The 17,349-nt window shown below is 47.5% G+C and overlaps 3 protein-coding genes and 1 long non-coding RNA gene across 8 annotated transcripts; 1 reads left to right on the forward strand and 3 right to left on the reverse strand.

The window, feature by feature from the left end:
* Window positions 1-866: 866 nt before the first annotated feature.
* MLLT11 (MLLT11 transcription factor 7 cofactor) lies at window positions 867-6,031 on the reverse strand. The gene is made up of 2 exons (XM_019956039.2): window positions 5,871-6,031; window positions 867-2,135 (listed from the first exon to the last, which is right to left on the reverse strand). Exon 2 carries the CDS (start codon window positions 2,127-2,129, stop codon window positions 1,857-1,859), a length of 273 nt encoding a protein of 90 aa, XP_019811598.2. The 5' UTR covers window positions 2,130-2,135; window positions 5,871-6,031; the 3' UTR covers window positions 867-1,856.
* Window positions 6,032-6,146: 115 nt separating this feature from the next.
* On the reverse strand, window positions 6,147-10,598 carry LOC139182125 (uncharacterized). Its single transcript, XR_011565690.1, has 3 exons — window positions 10,372-10,598; window positions 8,956-9,050; window positions 6,147-7,307 (listed from the first exon to the last, which is right to left on the reverse strand). It is a non-coding gene; the product is annotated as an uncharacterized lncRNA (long non-coding RNA).
* On the forward strand, window positions 6,767-14,411 carry CDC42SE1 (CDC42 small effector 1). 4 transcript variants are annotated; one of them, XM_019956054.2, is made up of 5 exons: window positions 6,767-6,905; window positions 10,014-10,326; window positions 10,849-10,959; window positions 11,805-11,892; window positions 12,137-14,411. In XM_019956054.2, the coding sequence occupies exons 2-4, from the start codon at window positions 10,273-10,275 to the stop codon at window positions 11,877-11,879; spliced, it is 240 nt and encodes a 79-aa protein (XP_019811613.1). In that variant the 5' UTR covers window positions 6,767-6,905; window positions 10,014-10,272; the 3' UTR covers window positions 11,880-11,892; window positions 12,137-14,411. The 4 variants fall into 4 exon arrangements, with proteins under 4 accessions (XP_019811613.1, XP_070641829.1, XP_070641831.1 ...); XM_070785728.1 differs by lacking the exon at window positions 11,805-11,892; XM_070785730.1 differs by lacking the exons at window positions 6,767-6,905; window positions 11,805-11,892 and adding an exon at window positions 6,916-7,045.
* Window positions 12,901-17,292, reverse strand: C3H1orf56 (chromosome 3 C1orf56 homolog). 2 transcript variants are annotated; one of them, XM_070785727.1, is made up of 2 exons: window positions 16,318-17,292; window positions 12,901-15,176 (listed from the first exon to the last, which is right to left on the reverse strand). In XM_070785727.1, the coding sequence occupies exons 1-2, from the start codon at window positions 17,114-17,116 to the stop codon at window positions 15,052-15,054; spliced, it is 924 nt and encodes a 307-aa protein (XP_070641828.1). In that variant the 5' UTR covers window positions 17,117-17,292; the 3' UTR covers window positions 12,901-15,051. The 2 variants fall into 2 exon arrangements, with proteins under 2 accessions (XP_070641828.1, XP_070641827.1); XM_070785726.1 differs by having other exon boundaries at window positions 16,076-17,292.
* Between the last annotated feature and the right edge of the window lie 57 nt (window positions 17,293-17,349).

Below are 17,349 nucleotides of genomic sequence, written 5' to 3' on the forward strand. Positions count from 1 at the left end.
TGGCTTGGTGGAGACCATCAACGCTTTTCAAAGCCTATGGGGAAGATTTACGTGCTTTTTAAAAAAAATTATTTACGTATAGATGATAGTGTGTTAATATCTGCTGTACTGTGTTAATATCTGCTGTACAGCAAAGTGATTCCGTTGTAACTATATATATATGCTTATATTCTTTTCCATTATGGATTATCACAACGTATTGAATATCGTTACCTGCGCTATACAGTAGGACCTGTTTATCCATTCTGTATGTAATAATTGTCATCTGCTAATCCCAAACTCCCAATCCATCCCTTTTCTCAATTTCCGTAGATCCTGTTCATGTTCTTTAAAGGACTTCTTTGGCTTATTGCCCAAGTTGGTGTTTACAGCATCTTTGAGGGTCAAAATCAGTCTTGTTTATAACCTCTTCGGTGTCTCATACAGTAGGCACTCATAATCTACTTATAAATTACCCCAAATAACTTTTTTTTTTTTAATGAAGTGACTTGTAAGTATAAGCATATAACATATTTGGGTTAAGTCGTTTGTTTTCTTAGAGACCCAGGCTGAGATAATGAAGTGCAGATTTAATGTCACAGGTGCCTTCTGCAGCATCTGGAATTACTGCCTAATACATTGGTAGTCAGTGGGCAAGCACAAGAGTGGTTGGTTACAGCTTTCCCCAAAATAATTTTTTTAAGTTGTTTTCACCCTTGTAACATCTGTTCAACCTGAAGTTCATCATTATAATGTATAAAGGCTACTTAAATCCTTCTTCCTCAAAGTTGAACATCAGATAAAATATATAAGCTGAACATGGAAGCAAAGCTAATTTTTTAGATCTATGCTGCTTCCTGTGAAGAGAGAAAACTAGAATCCAGTCCTGGGATTGAATATCTTTATTAAAGAAGTGATTAAATGGCAGCACAAATCAGCAATAATTTGGGGAGGAATGGAGACATGGTGTAGGGTCAGAGTTGATTGTTCATTTCATAGTGTCAAGGGAGCTGAAGAACTGTGCCCAAGGCCCATTTGATCAGTATCCTACACTGAAAATGCAGGAGGGCAAAACTAAAATACTAAGGCCCATGCCTATGCCTTTTAGAGACTAAAATCTTACAAATTATCATAACAGCAAGATTGCATTTTAAGCTTTGAAATCTGATTTTCCTCAGCTAGCATTTTCAGCCCACAGGAACAAAATTGTAAATTGAGTAGGTTTAAAGAAGGAACAACTTTTGAGAGAGTATAACTTTCTGAAATGATTCAGGGCTTTCTTCTTATCATCTCCCACACTGTGTTATTTCCTCTTGTTTCATACCTTCAACTGCCCCTAATTTCTCTGCAAAAAAAGTATATCACAAGAAGCAGCAGGATCACCTTAACCTTTTAGAAACCCTACAGTTTTATAGCAGATAATCTCAAAATTTACAGGGTTTTCACCAACCCCTGAAGAAATATTTATGTTTCTTGGCTTGGAACAACAAATTAGGAAGGTTTGAGCAATCTCTGAAAGCTGATTAAAGTGAACTAAAAAAAAAAAATCAGTCCTCCATTTTACACTGCTATACAACTCAGTTGTGGCCTCACCAGTCTTTTTTCTGGATTTAATGTCTGGGGAAGGAAAGGAGGGATCCCTGTGACCAATACTCCATTGCTTGTACCCTTTACTTTGTGACTTGAGGACTTTGGGGAAAAACTGGTAAGATAAATAAATAAATAAATACATAAAACACAACTCAGGCAGATTCATCAGCACCACCTCAACACAGTAGAGGGGAGACAGCAAGATTGATAGGGGAAAAGGGTGGAAGGAAGGGGGTTTGAAACGTCAGGCAATGAGGGCAAAGTGGTGGAAGAGAGAGGTCTTGGGCTTAAAGCAAGTCCAGTTCGAAGGAGTGGATGCTGGCAATGGGAGCTCTCCAAAAGTTGAAGGTGCTGTACTCGAGGAGGGCATCGCCTTCTGGGTTTTTCTCCTGCTCTGCTCCCGGTGCTTTCCCCGTCATTTTGGCAGCGCTGCTGTCCTGGATCTTGTAGGTGGATGTATCTGACAGACCCAGGCCTTCCAGCTCCGACAGATCCAATTCTGGAATGGGCATCCTCCAGAAAAGAAAGGAGCTGTACTGGCTACTCACAGGGTCCCTCATAACTTCCTGGAAAGAAACCAATTATCAGTATTCATGCTACAGCCACCACTTTGTGGCCCATGGCCTTTCCCCATTTGCCTCTGTACATAATCCAACCAGGACAAGTTTCAGGAATCTGCCTCTATTACCTTTTCCTGCCATTTCCTAACTCTGCCCCATCTTGGAATAACTTATTTACTACCTACTGCTTGGGTCTGGTTTTCAAGGCCTTCCAGAATCTGGCCCCATATTTCCTAGTACATTTTATGCTACAGCTATACTTACTCCTGTCTCTTAACTCTACACTCTCCATCTTAAAATACTATCCAAATTTCAAGGCTCCATTCAAGTCCCTAGAGAAATCTCCATTGACCTCTTACTATATTTCATATCCTTGATTTCTTCCTGTTTAATAGGTCATGGTACCTCTGAAAAGGGTTTCCATGTCCATGATTTTTCTATTTTCCTCCCTGCTTTCTAAACCCTACGGTAAACTCACTTCTTCCAGGAGGACATCCTTAAACTTAACTCCATCTAGCCTATTTCTTGCAATATTTCCCACAATGCCTTGTAGAGTTTTACCTGACTACATCAGTTTGAGGTTACAGATCACTGTTATGTGTTTTATATAAGGATAATGTTAACTCTTTCCAGGGACTGAGAGTTTCCCCAAGTAAAAACCAGTCTATTTTACACCTTCACAAGTGCTGGGCTTCGCACACACACAAAAAAACATCCAAAGCTGCTGACTAATTTTCCCTCAGTATGTAATACATTGAATATTTTCCCACTCCCATTTATAAGCCCACAGATAAATCTTACAGCCTATCTGTTTCTCTCTAGCCTACCTCTCCTTCAGAACAAAACCTGGGTTCTTAAAGTTAATTTTCCTATGCTATAACAGGATTTCTTTTCTCTGATCTCAGTGCTAGAATACACTTGATACAGCAAATGGATTGGAAATTTCAGGAAAGTTTAGATTAGAAGGAGAAGATCCTTTAATAGATTACTTTTCCATGTTCTAATGAGTACTCCTTTCATCTTTCCTGTGTGTCCCATGCACACCCTCAAGTTAGACTATTACACCTCCTTGCGACCTCCCTGTTGCTTACTAACCAAGGGAGGGGGCAAGAAGCATTAGTTGAAATGTTCCAAAGGAGCAGAAAGAACATTCCACTGCCTCTAAAAATAGAACCCCCATCTCACCCATCTCACAAGGCTTTCCTCCAACACACTCCATTGGCTTTCACCAAGCTTTGAGACTCCTAGTGACCTTAAATAAGTTCCAAAATGCCCCCATAAATGTACGGTTATATGCGAGTATAGGGGTTTTAGGAATGTTAAGTGGGTAGACTAGGGTATTTTCAATATTAAAAGTGAATTCTGAGTTGCTCTTTGTCTTCTCAGATGAAAGCTCCAAAATAAACCCTGAGAACTGAGCATTACTCAGCAGAGAAGCTGCTTAGAAGGAGAGTAATTTGGGGACTGGAAAAGGGTGGGGGAGCATGTTGGAAAGGTGAGGTCATCATCCTATGATATTCAGCGCTGATCATCTCCACAGTAATTTGCAGAGACATGTGCACAGAAAGCTATTAAAAAAAAAAAAAAAAAAGTTCCTATAAACCAACTAACCCTGGCTTAGTCTGGGACTGTAGAGACTGTAAGAAGTAAACCTTCCCAGAGGGATTTTAATTAACAGTACTAGTTTGCCCATCTAGCTGGTCTCTTTTATATTTCCTCCAGAGTAAGCTTAATATAATACTGAGCACATCATAGGCTCTCTCTTTTTTTTTTAAGAAATCCTATTTTATTTATTTATTGGCTATAACATGCAGCATATGGGATCTGAGTTCCCCCACCAGAATCAAACCCTCACCCCCTGCACTGGAAGCGTGGTGTCTCAACCACTGGACCGCCGGGGAGGTCCTCCTCCCCCAACCTTTTTTTTAGAAATTCTATTTTAAATAGGCTCTTTAAAGAATAGAATCATGGAGGAGGAGAGGGAAGCATAGGATTTTAAAACAAGAAAACACCTTAGAAATTATCCAGTCAGTTTGGATAGGGTCTCATAATTTCCGGTCTGACCCTTTTTTGATGTGTTATACATAGTTGCCTGCAGCTTGATATAATCCTATACCAGTATTCTCAGAACTGGCAAGAATTCTTACTTCCTGAGGAACAGACATTCAGTGGGTTTGGTGTTGATTATTCCTGTGATTAGTATCTGAATGGTGAAAATGCAAAAGGCAGAAGAGAGGAAGATAGGATCTGAGAAAGGGAAAAAGCTCTTTGACAAACTGACTCCTTTTTCAACCAGTGTATGTATAAAAACCATCCAACCAATTCTGAGTGTCTGGCAGAGCTACTCTTGAAATTAAAAAAGCAAAAGGAAATTTTACAAAATAATAACTTAAAAAGCCCCAAATCCCTAGCCATGCCATTCATTGACTCAGAGACATGTATGTGGTACCAAATGCATTTCAGAAAGGCACTCAATCAAGCATATCAGCGCTTAAGTCAAGAATACTGGCTGTACCAAAAATGAAGCTAAAATTTGCATTAGCAATGACATTTTTAATATAGTATGGATTTAATTCCCAAGTACCTGAATTTTGCATAAGGTTCCTTTTCAGCTAGCTTTCTCTTCCCCAAATATTCTCTATCCATGCCTCATCTATCTTTATATCATTTATTTATCTCAAAGGGCTTGGATAGTGCCTTGTACCACAATATATGCTCAATAAATGCTTCCCACTATCCTTCATTTTAAATTATTCACTTGTTATAGGCAATAATAACTTCTAAATATCACCATCTATTCTTAGAGATACACAATTAGCAAATATACAGCATAAAGTGGCTCTCTCTGAGCCACAAGGACACGCCCAAATACCCTTTGTCCAGACCCTCTGTGGGAATCCAGGGCCTACCCAACAGGGCCTTGCTGTGTCATGCTGCCACCATAGAGGGGACAAGGGATGATGGTGGAGGGGAATGGAACCTCCCTGGCATCTCATTATAGGTGTCTCATTCTGGGCTTGGATTTTCCTACTAGCCATGTCCTTCCCCCACCTACTCTACTGAGCTACAATGAAGCATTCCCTTTCCAAAATCTGCCCCCATATCTAGCTCCTGTGGACTGTACTGATTGCAATACGAAATCAGGCAGTTGTCCAACACAGAGGTCCCTACCTTCCTACCTCAAACTGACTTCCGAGCAAAGGTTTGGGAATAGGAGAAGAAGATTTAAAAGAAAAGTCAGGATTAAGCTCAGTATTATCACATCTCTCCCCCCAAACTCCTTTCTATGGAGACAAATAAGTTTGGGGTGAGGGTAGACACATCGATGGAACATGACAGAAAAAAAAATGAAAATACAGGGAAGTAGAGGCCAGAGTGATTGATACAGGAGGACTAGAGAGTCATTTAAAAAAAAAAAAAAAAAGAACAAATGACAGCTCGAAAAAGAAGATACAGATAACTGATGACAATAATTTTCTTATCTTCAGGACAAATTTTAGGCAGATTGACAACTGAAATAGGGAGATAAATGCTGAAAAATAGCTACACGTAAATTGTTAGAAATTAATGTCCGTGTAAAAGATTATAAGGCATGGATGGAGATCTTCGGAAAGATGTAAAACGGTGAAGAACTACCTACCTATTGTTCCCACCCCACCCTCATTAGTGGGTCTTCAACCTAACTAGCAGCACCTCTCAAATCTTTTCAGCCCATTGCCCCCCTCCCTCAGTCTCGTTTACCTGTTATCAATGAATTACTAGCGTGTTCCAAAGATGGAGGGAGTACCTCAGGGCTCCGGTGTGTGCTCTGGGCTGGAGAAAAAGAAAGCTACTGGGGCTTTGACGGCTTTGTCTTCTCACTCCCTCTCCCTGTTCAGTGACTGAGCCAGTCTGCTCAGTCTCCCCCTGCAATGCAGCCCCTCCTAAGAAGGGCGGAAGGACTCCCCGCCCCCTCCCGGCCTGACTTGGCTAATTCAAATGATAGGTTCCAGAACACTTGAGGGAGGGAGACAGGACTAAAGCATCTCCGTAGGTTTATTGGTCTGCACCACGGTTCCAGCACCCCCGTGCTGACTGATGGAGTAATGAATGAGCACTTAATTGTCCTCTAATTTTAGGTTTATGGATTAAAAAATCTTGACTCTAGATAACGATGGAGAAGAGGAGTGTCCCTTTATTCCCCGATTTAAGGATTTTGAATTACTCGAAGTGTTTTCGAGAATCAGAAAAAATTCTCCAGCCCTCCCTCCTGATTGCCTCCCCACCCTCACAATGGGTAAATAACCTAGCCCCCTTCCATTTGGAGAAGGGTACAGGAAGATCGGGACGGGGGTGTGCTTCTGCGAATCTCTTAACTCGGTTGGGGATGGAGGATTCCGGGGCTCCGCTTCCTTTTTGCCCCGCAACCGCCGGCGCGCAAAGGGAACGTGCGGTTCCGGACTGTCCAGGGTGGGTGCCAGGCCCTCCTCGAGGGCCCACCTTCCCGGGTTCGCCCGGCAGGGCGGCGGCCCTCGGGGGCTTCCGAGGCCCCTCCCACGTCCTTGCACAGCGCAGCGCCTCCTCTGTCCCAAGCAGAGCTGCGCGCTGGGCTCTCAGCCGGACGGGTTTCGTAATCGCGTCGCGGCCGTTTCCGCCCTCGGCCAGCCCCACCTCTGCCGGTCCGCCCTCGGCTCCCCCACCGCGCCGAGGAGCGAGCCCGGGAACCCACACTGGCGTTCCCCGAGCGGGAGCCCCCCATCAGCTGCCGCCGGACGCCTCAATGCCAGAGCAGAGCAGGTGAGGCTTTGGGGTCTGTCCCTCCGCCGGTGCGCCCCGCCTGCCCAGCCTGGCGGAGACGCACCGGATGCTGGGGGTGGGGGAGCAGGCAGTCCGCGGCTGTCGAGATGCTGGGTCGGTGGCAAACGCGGATGCGCTGGGTGAGTAACCGTCCCGGTCCACGCTCCGGCGGTGCGCAGGTGAGGCCAGTGAAAGAGCAGAAGGGAAGACGGGTCTGGAGTGCTGGGGGGAGATGGGCGGTGGAAAGAAGGTCTCTTTTGAGACTCACCAACCTCGGTGCTGGGATGTGCCAACAAAGTGAAGCTGAGCTGGTCCAGGAAGGTCTGAATCTGAGACAAGCAGTCACGGAAGACAGCGACAAAGTCGGAAAGATTCACAGAGAGGCCCCAATCCTAGTTCAACCTTGGGAGAAGCAGAGAATTTCTGGATAGAGTTGCGGGGGTGGGGGCAGAAATGGAGTCTATGGGACTAATTATATTGGGGAGGGGGAGTTGAAGGCCTATCTCTGCTCTCAAGCCTCCACAAGACCTTTCCGGGGGATGGGCCCGGTTGGTGCTGGGCCGAATGCCTGTCACTTGACTGAAAAGCGGGGTCCCCCCTACTTCTCTAGAGCCCCTCAGCAGCCCTCCTCCCTGGAGGTCTTCAGAAGGGCCAGCTGCAGCCCCGGGCTCACGGCCAGAATTGCCCGCTCCATTCTCTCCATTCTCTTTCTCTTTCCCCAGCTGCTTCTTGTGAAGGCTTGTCAAGCAGCGGGTTGGAGGCCTTGGGGCTGGAGGCAGCGGGACCGGGAAAACCGGTTTGGGGCTAGAACAGGACTCGGGAACTACCTCTGTGCATCCTTTCTCCCTGAACCTTTCTCCCATCCATTCTCCTGCTCACTCCCTGGCAGTTTTAATGTTCTTAAGCTCCGTTGTGACCTTGGTGTCTTCTCCAGCTCTGTATTTCACCCTTCCTATTTGGGACTCAAGCCAGGTCAAGGCACTGCTTGACTCAGGATATGGCCTTATCTGATCAGATTCTGACCTCTCCTGCTGTTTACCCAGCCCCTTCCCCTTCATTTGTGGGGTTGAAATAGTGGGTAGTGGGTTCGGGTGCCTCTTCCTCCTGGACTGACCAATTCAGGACTTCGTTTGTCCACAACTCACTCTTTAGGGATTTAGCTGTTTTAAAGGAGAGCGGCAGCCAATCACTCTTACTTCCTCTTCTGACCTTGTTCCCCTCCCCCTTCTCTGCCACCGCATTCACCCGGCCCAGTCTTCTCAGGCTGACCCCACCGCCAAGTTTCAGAGACCCTTATGTCCTGTGTCCTAGGGAATGGAATTTCCTGGTCACTTCTAATCATCATTGGTCATTTCATGCCAAGTCCCACACACACTTTCCCTCCACCCAGCCCTGGCCAGGTCCCTGGAAAAGGAACAGAAACGCCCTTGTTCCCTCCACTGCCCCTTTCCCTCTCTCCTCCCCCTCCTCTCTCCTTTTCCCTCCCACCATCCGCTTCTGTCCACTCAGCTTTGAGCAAGGGCCGGGGGGTGGTTTGGGGGAGAGTCCAGTCTTAGCACAGCCGGTCTGGTAGTGTTGGGGGTTTCCTCTGATTCTTCATTGTTTTCTTCATCCCCTCCCACCCCCCAGCCCTTACCAACCAACACCACCACCATCACAACAAACCCTGTGACTGACTGACTGTCCCACTGACCACAGCCCTCCTCTCTGGACAGCTGCATTCTGACTTCCTCCCTGTCTCATTACTTGTCCCTCCAGTGGTGGAAAGGGAAGTTAGAGGAAGCCTGGACTCCTGGGTCCTTCCATCCCCCAGAAACTGTACCTCAGTGTCTGTGTGATCTCATCTCAAGGCTGAGAAAAAAAAATCCCTCTCAGCTCTTAGATCAGCCTAGGGTGCCAGAGCATCGGGGTTCCAGTCCTGGAGGGAGGGGAGATTCCTATCCAGGCTCCAGTATGGTGTCTGTGAAATTGCCCTATCTGGAATCTTTGAGGTTGCTTGTATTATCCGACTGGAAGAGGCACTGAAGATAGAGGAAACCCTGTGTCCTACCCTGGCAGGCAGTAGTGAAGTAGTGTCCTTGGACACTAATGCTGCTGGAAAGTTCCTCACATCTGGTTGGCTGATGAAGATTGGGGGTGGAAGTGCTAAGGAGGGAAGGGAGAAAGAGAACAGGTCACAGCATGAGGGGAGGAGGCAGGCTGGCCCAGGCCCTGTGGGTTGTGAGGCAGAGCGGAGTGGCACGACATGACACGTGAAGAGGGTGGGGAGCCTGGAAAGAGATTCCTCATGGGACAGAAGATGCCTGGCATGTGTACCTACGACCTGGGCACAGGTGATCACCACAAGACGCACATGGAGAAAGGGCCATGCCACGTATGTGCACGCTGAGGCGCACACACAGGAGTGCGCTGATGCAGAGCACAGATGACACAGTGCCAGCAGTCTTCGGAAAGGCTCTCAAGGTCAAGTAATGAAGGAACTAGTAAATGGCTTTGGGGAGGGGTTGGATCTCACTTGAGGGAAATGAGGAGGAACAAGGGCAGGGAACAGGGAGGGAAGAATTCCTCACTGAAGAAAATCTTTCTTAGGTTCCAACCTGCTGCAGTTAGTCACCCAGGAAGGACCTAGGCAGTCAGAGCCTTTCTTGGTAAAGAAAATCTAGGTGTTCAGGGTAAGGTAAAAGGGAGGGTCAGGGGTGGAGGCCTTGTTTGTGAGAACAAAAAAACCACCATTTCCTCTTTAAAGTCACTTAAATGCCCCTCCCCTTCTGCCCTAAACCCAGGGAGAAGGGAGGTGGAGCTTGAGCACCCCAACTTTGTTCATTTCTGCCAGTATCTTTTGGTCCCCTCCCATCCTGTCACCTTAGCTTCTAGCCCTCTTCCTCTCTCAGCAGCTACAGCTTCTTAACCCCTTGGTGCCCTATTGGTTCTTTGCCTTTCTCTGATCATCATACTTTGAGGTTATGTTTACAGAGGTTAACATTGGTTACAGGACTGTGGCCTTAAACAGGAGCAAGAAGATACAGGCTCATCAGGAGGCTTCTCAAGGAGTGGGGGATGGGGGATTTCTCCTTAACTTTTCTCTCTCTTTACTCTCTGTTCATCCAGGGTTCCAAGTCTGTGGAAGACATAACCTTGCACCTGCCTGCCCACCCCACTCTCTGACCTTGCTAACCTCTCAGGATCTGAGACGCTGACCTTAACCGCTCAGCTCAGAGCTCCAAGGACTCCACTTTGTCTAGACCTGTCCAGCGAAACCCAGGGCGTTGTTACACCTGAGGGGAGTGAGGCGAGGGCAGTCAAGGCACAAGAACAAGAGCCCTCTGGGGCCTCAGGCAGAGGAGTGAAACTGGAACCATCAGGGAACATGAGTGAATTTTGGCACAAACTGGGCTGCTGCGTGGTAGAGAAACCCCAGCCGGTGAGTCTTCCCAACCCCACCCCAACACACACAGAAATCAGCTACCATAGACTGTGACGAAGACACATCATCTGGAATCTGCCGTCTGAAGAGCCCACTTCTTGCCTACCTCTCTATCAGAACAGCTTCTAAGGCCAGGCTGGTGTGGGCATGGAATAAAGGGGCTGAATGATGGAAGGGGTGAACAGTGCCGGCTGTCACTTCCTTTTCCTGTCCATTTTGAGTTGGACAGGAGGTTGTAGGTGGAGCTTAATACCTGTCAGTTTGCCCCATTGTTCCCTCATCAGCCAGAGGTGACTCTGACATGCCTTTCTCTGTCCACTGTGCCGGCCACTGCTCTTACCACCCTGCCTGTGTCCTCTGCATCTGTGTTGTTCTAGCCCCGGCTTTCATACCCTAATGATTTCCCTGTTATAGTGCCATATCCCCTTTGCCCCCAGACCCTTAGCTCTTCCCTGAGTGGTTTTCAAGACTTTCTTCCCTTCTTCCACTGTGATGTAACTCCCCGTCTTCTCCAAGCAGAAGAAGAAGAGGAGACGGATTGACCGGACCATGATTGGGGAACCAATGAATTTTGTCCACCTGACTCACATCGGCTCTGGGGAGATGGGGGCCGGAGATGGACTTGCCATGGTAACGAAGGAATGGGGAGAGGCTGAGATGGGATTGTGGCCTGGAACTGTGCCCCTTTTTGAAAGTTGAACCTGGAGGCATAACACAATACTCGAAGGGAAGCAAGAGGCTAGGATTCTAGTCCTGTTTGCAGGCTGCATAAATCTGAGATCTGGCATTTCAGGTCTCTGGTGTAGTCGCCCTCATCTTTACAATTAGCAAATTGTTCTCCATTGGGATGGAGGATATATGTCTTAATAGTTACTTAGAGGGCTTTTTTCCCAAAATCATAACCCTTTCTTCTATTAAGAACTGTCTCAAAAACAAAACAAAACAAAACTGCTGTCTCAGCAGTTTGAGGTTGGGAGTGTTGGGTCAGGAAAAGGGCTGAGCACCTCTGTTCTAAATACTGTTAAATATGCATTTCTGCTCTCAGAATAACCGAGGACTTCCCTGGTGGTCCATTGGTTAAGACTCTGCACTTTGAATGCAGGGAGCATGGGTTTAATCCCTGGTCAGGGAACTAAGATCCCACCTGCCATGCCCCACCTCCCAAAAAAAAAGAGGGGGTGGGCTTGGAGATATTGAAGGAATCTTTTCACCAGTTATGAAATTGAGATAAATATGAGAGAGTCCTTTGTGAGAGAATCTTACCTATAAAAGACCTAGTATATCGAATCTCATAAAGGTCAATGTGAAGGGAGGCATTGAAACTTCCCTTGGAGGAATGGAGGCTAGTTTTTACCTTCTCGTGATTATTTTCTTGTCAAGGAGATGGGGTCAACCTCTTCCCTGGAGGGCACAGGGCAGAACTCCTGCTGTGCTATATTAAGGTTTTGGAGGGTCTCACATGTGCTTTTTCACAGACAGGTGCAGTTCAGGAGCAGATGAGATCCAAGGGAAACCGAGACAGGCCATGGAGCAATTCTAGGGGCTTATAGCTCCATAGGAATGGTGAGTGATGAGAGCAACTGATCCAGCGCCTCTAGCCCCCTGCCTTGGAACTGTGATCCTTTGCAGGAATGGGAAATGAAGGGAAGAAGAAAGAATTAGGATCCAGAAAGGCAGAGAGAAATGGATGTACAGAGAGAAATAGAAAAAAAGAGCACATTGTGGAAGCAGTTAAGAGTGTAAGCCAGGTGATGCTCTCTCCCAAAGGTTATCTTCGAGGCTAATCTTCATTTTTTTCTTTAATCAGGATCTGCTGCGTGTCCAGCCTCCACTCTGTCCAGCCCCAGAGAGATGCTGCCCCTACCAGTTCTCCTCCCAGAATCAGTGGCCCAGGGCCCCTCTTTCCCTGTCTGTCTCATAGTGCCTCACAAGGCTTGGGGGCTGGACTCCCTTTCCTCCCTCTGGTTGCAGCCCCTCCTGGAGATGGGGTCAAGGCAGCAGGACTGACCAAGTGATGACTAATTGGCCAGAGGAGCTCGGCTGAAGCCTTGGACACTCTCAGATCTGAGATAGGAGATTTCTGAGAACTTGGAATGAGTTCCTGTCTCCTGAATGATGGTCTAGGTGCCATATGTTTTTAAACTGCTAACCTGGAATTCCTTACATGTGGTGGGTAGGTGAGATGACCTAAGCTGAAGCCAGCTTTGCTGAGGAGCTCCCTACCCCCCTGTGTTTGTCTTTCCTCCTGGAGGGAACTGAAGTGGATGTCAGGTCGGGTCTTGGGGGGTGAACTGGCTGCTCTTTCTAGAGTGTGGACTTTAAGTTCACTGTCCCTCCTATCTCTTTGCCAGTACCGGGTTCTTTCTCTCAGGCCTCTAGCCCTGTTTCTGCAGCATTGCTGGCTCCCTCAGATCTTTTCCTCTTTTTTTAATTAAAATTTTAATTTAAGATGAGATCTCTTAATTACCCCATCTTGCTACTACCTCTGCCCTTAACCCCAACCTTGTCATGAGCCTTATTATTTCCCATTGGATAAGAGTTAAGGGGTGAGTCTTAACCTGGAGACATCCCTTTTTAGTCTTGGGGATCTGCCTTCTGCCAACCTCCCTTCTGGCCTAGGTGAGAGGAGGAAGAGGGATCTTGGAGAAGAACCCAGAAGGCCACAAAACTAGGAGTTTATGTCTCAGGGTAGACTTATTGATCACTGAGGATGGTAGGGGTGGTGAGATAAATAGGTTGAAAACAGTCATCCTAAAATGAGCTTAGGATCCTCATAGCATGGGAGTTGGAAGACCTCTAGAGCAAGTTTTCTCAAAACTAGGCACTTTGACATCTTGGGCTGGATAATTCTTTGTAGGGAGGGACTGCCTTGTGCATTGTAGGACATTCAGCAGCATCCCTGCCCACCCTAGTTGTGACAACCAAAAATGTCCCCCGATGTGGCCAAATGTCTCCTAGAGGGCAACCTCCCCGCTGAGAGCCACAGCTTAGAGTCAAGATATTTTCCTCTTACCTGACTTCCACTTGTTCATCCTAAGCCTGAACCATGGATAAATGAGGGCCCCTTGTAAAACAGGTTCAGTAGGGCTGCACCTAATCTCCAGACTCTACTCACTGTGTTGCTTGTGCTTGCGTGGGTTCACGCCTCTGTATGGACATGTGCTGCAATGCTCCATCCTTATTCTCTCCAGGGGAGGGGTTCCTGCGGTGTGGGGGCCTGAACAGGGTGAAATGGGGTTGCAGAAGGAAGGAAGAGAAACAGTAGAGCTGCAGCCAGCCCAGCTTATCCCCCCCAAATTTAAACTGTATTTCTGTGCCCTAGTCCTAGAACCAGACACAAATAAGACTCAGGGAGTTTTGTCTGAAGACCAGCATCCCACTGCCCACCTGGCTGAAGAGTCTGCCTTAGGTGGGAAAATACTGTAGGAGCAGGGTCTTTAAGGCGCTTTCAGTTTTCTCAGGTGTTTTGTTCTGGCCCCTTCCTTGCAGGGTATTTAGAAGGGCAGAACAGATAAGCTCCTGCCTGCTCAGATGAGAAGGCTGGGGTCTCTTTAGCTCAGTAACAGGAAGCATCCTGTTTGATGGGAGTGGGAGTCAGGAATGTGAGAACTAAGGTCCACTCTGCTGATTCCACCATCCATCTGGTTCGCCCCCACCTATAGTAACTGAGGTTTTCATTTTTTCAAATTTCAGTGTATTTCCTGCAGTTTTTCAGTGTCTAAGCTTGGTCATAGGGATACATTCCCAATGTACTCAGTTCCAGTCTAGCTAATTGCTCTGCAAGTACTCAGTAGCCTGAGGGTTATACTAGATCTAAAGTGTTAACAGGATAGGGCAGGAAGATGAGGACCTCCTGGAATCTCTGGTCACCCTGATCTTGAGCCTTATTCTACTGCCTGTTCTTTACACACAATCTTCTTTTCTTTGGTGCTCTCTCACCTTTAGCTACCTTCTCTAATGTGTATGCTACCATCATTTTAACAATATTGAGAGTGATGGGAATGGGTTTGAGAGTCATAATTTATATTAAAAATTGTTGGACTTTTAAATACATTTTGAAATAAAAAAAAGTTGAAGCAAAATAGTTGCAGAGTAATCACTACAGGTATGTGTGGGTTAGAGGGGATACATTGTTAATGAAGGCCACTCCAAGAAAGTGGCTGTCGTAGAGTTTTGTTCTGACCTTGCCTCTTCTGAGGAGAGAAGGCTAAGTGTTGTGAAGGCAAGGAGAAGATCACTATCACCTTCCAAGGGCTCAACTTGTTCTTCCTGTTCCTTTTTTGGGGGCATTCATCTGAGATTTTTCAAGTCTTTAAAGAAGTACTTGTTTAAAAACAACTTTAGAAATGAGGAAGATGAAGACTTCCCTGGTGGTCCAGTGGCTAAGACTCCGAGCTCCCAATGTGGGGGCCCCAGGTTCCATCTCTAGACAGGAACCAGAGGCCCCTTGCCACAAACAAGAGTTCACATACTGCAACTAACCCCGAGTGCCTCAAGTAAACCCGGCGCAGTCAAATAAAAATTTAAAAAATAGAGGACATGAATAGACATTAAAAAAATAGAAATGAGGAAGATAAGCAATATCAACATTTTTATCCTGGAGGAGAGGGGAAGAGACCAAGTCAGATGCTGTTAGCTACTCAGTTCAGGTTTAAGGTTCAGGAGATTTATGGTCTCCTTCAGATACCTCTGTACAAAGATACATGACCAAACAGTTTTTTTCTAGTTTTGTTTTTCTGTACTAAAAATATATCCAGTGGGTACTGGGATTCGAGGGGGAGGAGAGGTTGAGATGCTGACACCTCCTCTTGTGGTTGAAGTGGCCATTACCTCTGATTTCTCTTTATCTGGGTGAGGAAACAAAATAGAAGGGAAAATATTATAACCACATCCATATTCTTTTCCCTTCCCTTGCCTCATTTCCCTCTTTCCACAAACCCTCATCCCCTCAACACTATTGCACACTATGCTTTATTATATTGAATAATGGTACTGGACGTACAAGGAGAAAGACAAGGACAGAAACTGACAAAATAACCAAGTATACATTTTATTGTCTTTCCCCAAAGGACCTATTATCCTGAGACCTTGAGAATATTTTATCAGGTCAGTCAGGAACTTTGGTAGCTCTTTTGGTAAAAGTAAAGGACTATCTTTACTTGAGAGTTCTTAAGTTTCTGGGAATAATCCCAGAAGGACAATTCTTTGGGTTAGTAGTGGTTAAGAGCATTGGCACTAGGGTCAAACAAACCTAGTTTAAATCCTGCTGTGATTCTGCTACTTACTAGCTTTGAAAGCCCTGTTTCTTCATCTGTAAGGTGTGAATAATAATATACGGTTGTTGTGAGGATTGATCCAGGCAAAGTGCACAGAGGAAGACCTCAGATATTGGTGGCTGTTACTGTTAAGCTGCATTAATAAACTGAAAACCATGAATATCTTCCACATGCATTAATCATCTCCACATCAAGAATTCTTTATATAACTACCATCTTAACAATTTGGTCAATAATCATCTAGTGACCAACAGTACATGTTGCCTAATAGCCAAACAGCAGTTGCTCAAGAAATGGTATATGGAATCAATGGCTAACAATAATGTGAATAACCAATGCATATTATGAATCAATAACCAAACAAGTTAACAGTTCATGCAGACATGCTGGCTGGTTTAGCAGCAGGTTTCTGTATATCAGGACTTTTCAGATTCATTAACAAAAATCCTGGCTCATCACTAAACACTTACTGGTTCCATCTCTGTGAACATTGTAGAGAGGTTGTTCCAAATATCCTCCAGCCCAATCCTGACCCGTTTCCAAAAAGCATAGGCTGGGTGGGGGCTGGGAATGGGACTGGGGATAAAAGGGGCGGGTCTGAGTCTGCTGGTTAGAGGGGGGAAGGGGGTAGTGGTGGTGGTGGCCCTGGTGGTGGCCCTGGTGGTGGCCCTGGTGGTGGTCTGAGTGGTGCAGCTGGTGTCAGCACAGAGACCTGCATCTAGGGGGCACTCCTCCCGCTCGCGGTTGCAGGGGCATAGGTGGTAGGTGCAAGGCCGGTGCTCGGTGCGGAGTTGACTCAGCGCCCCAACTCGCAGGCGCCCCGAAAGGCCATGCAGTCTCCCGGCCCGGGTCCGGCTCATAGTGCCCGACTTGCAGTGGCAGTGCCACGGGCCCCAGGGCAACAGCACCAGCCGCAGATCCTCCGGAGCTGGCATGGCCGTGGGCGAGGGAGGCGGCCACTGGTTCAGCGTGGACCCTGCTGAGGACCACGGGTTCGTGGTACTGTCAGAGGGCTGTGAGTCCACATTAGCCTTCCAGCTGGAGTGAGGTAGGCTTGAACTCATCTTGATGTCGGAATCCTGGTCATTCGCTGTCAAGTATGGGCTAGGTCTCCCAGGCGTAATGCGAGTCGTACTGTCAGTCTCCGACTCGGTGTCATTCTTTCTGGCGTAAATCACAACCCCTTCTTCCAAAGACCCATCTTCCTCCTGCGACAATCGTGACCTGCTGCCTGTGGCCACGGTAGAGGCTAAGAGCTCCGCAGCGGCCGGGCCTGCCAGGCGGTCGGCAGCGGCCAGGACGTCGTCCTCATCCTCCATTGTCACCCTCATCCTCGGGGATACAACGCCCGGAGCGGTCCGGGAGGTGGTTCTGTAGCTGCGGGTCATAGGGCCCCCGAAGCGGAAACTGTCCCGCGGCATCGCGGTCGAAGTCAGGCCTTCGGCCCCCGCCGCCCGGGGCCCCAGACTCAGCAGCAGGGCCCAGAGCAGCGCGCCGGCGGCGGGGACCATGGGGCTGGACGGTGTGGGGTTGGGAGGGAGCCAGTGAGGAAGGCTGGGGCTCCCACCTTTCTCCCTCCCTTCAGCTCTCGACCCAGACCCACCGGGTCGTTAGAACCGAGGCCCGCGGGGGCAGGGGCGGGGGCTCGCACGCGCGCGCCGCGCCCCTCCCCCAAGCCCTCTCCCCAAGGGGCGCCCTGGCAGGCCCCGGGACTCAGGTGAAAATCCCCGGGAACATCTGCAGC

Source organism: Bos indicus, chromosome 3 (genome assembly GCF_029378745.1).
Source record: "Bos indicus isolate NIAB-ARS_2022 breed Sahiwal x Tharparkar chromosome 3, NIAB-ARS_B.indTharparkar_mat_pri_1.0, whole genome shotgun sequence".
NCBI classification, from domain to species: Eukaryota; Metazoa; Chordata; class Mammalia; order Artiodactyla; family Bovidae; genus Bos; species Bos indicus.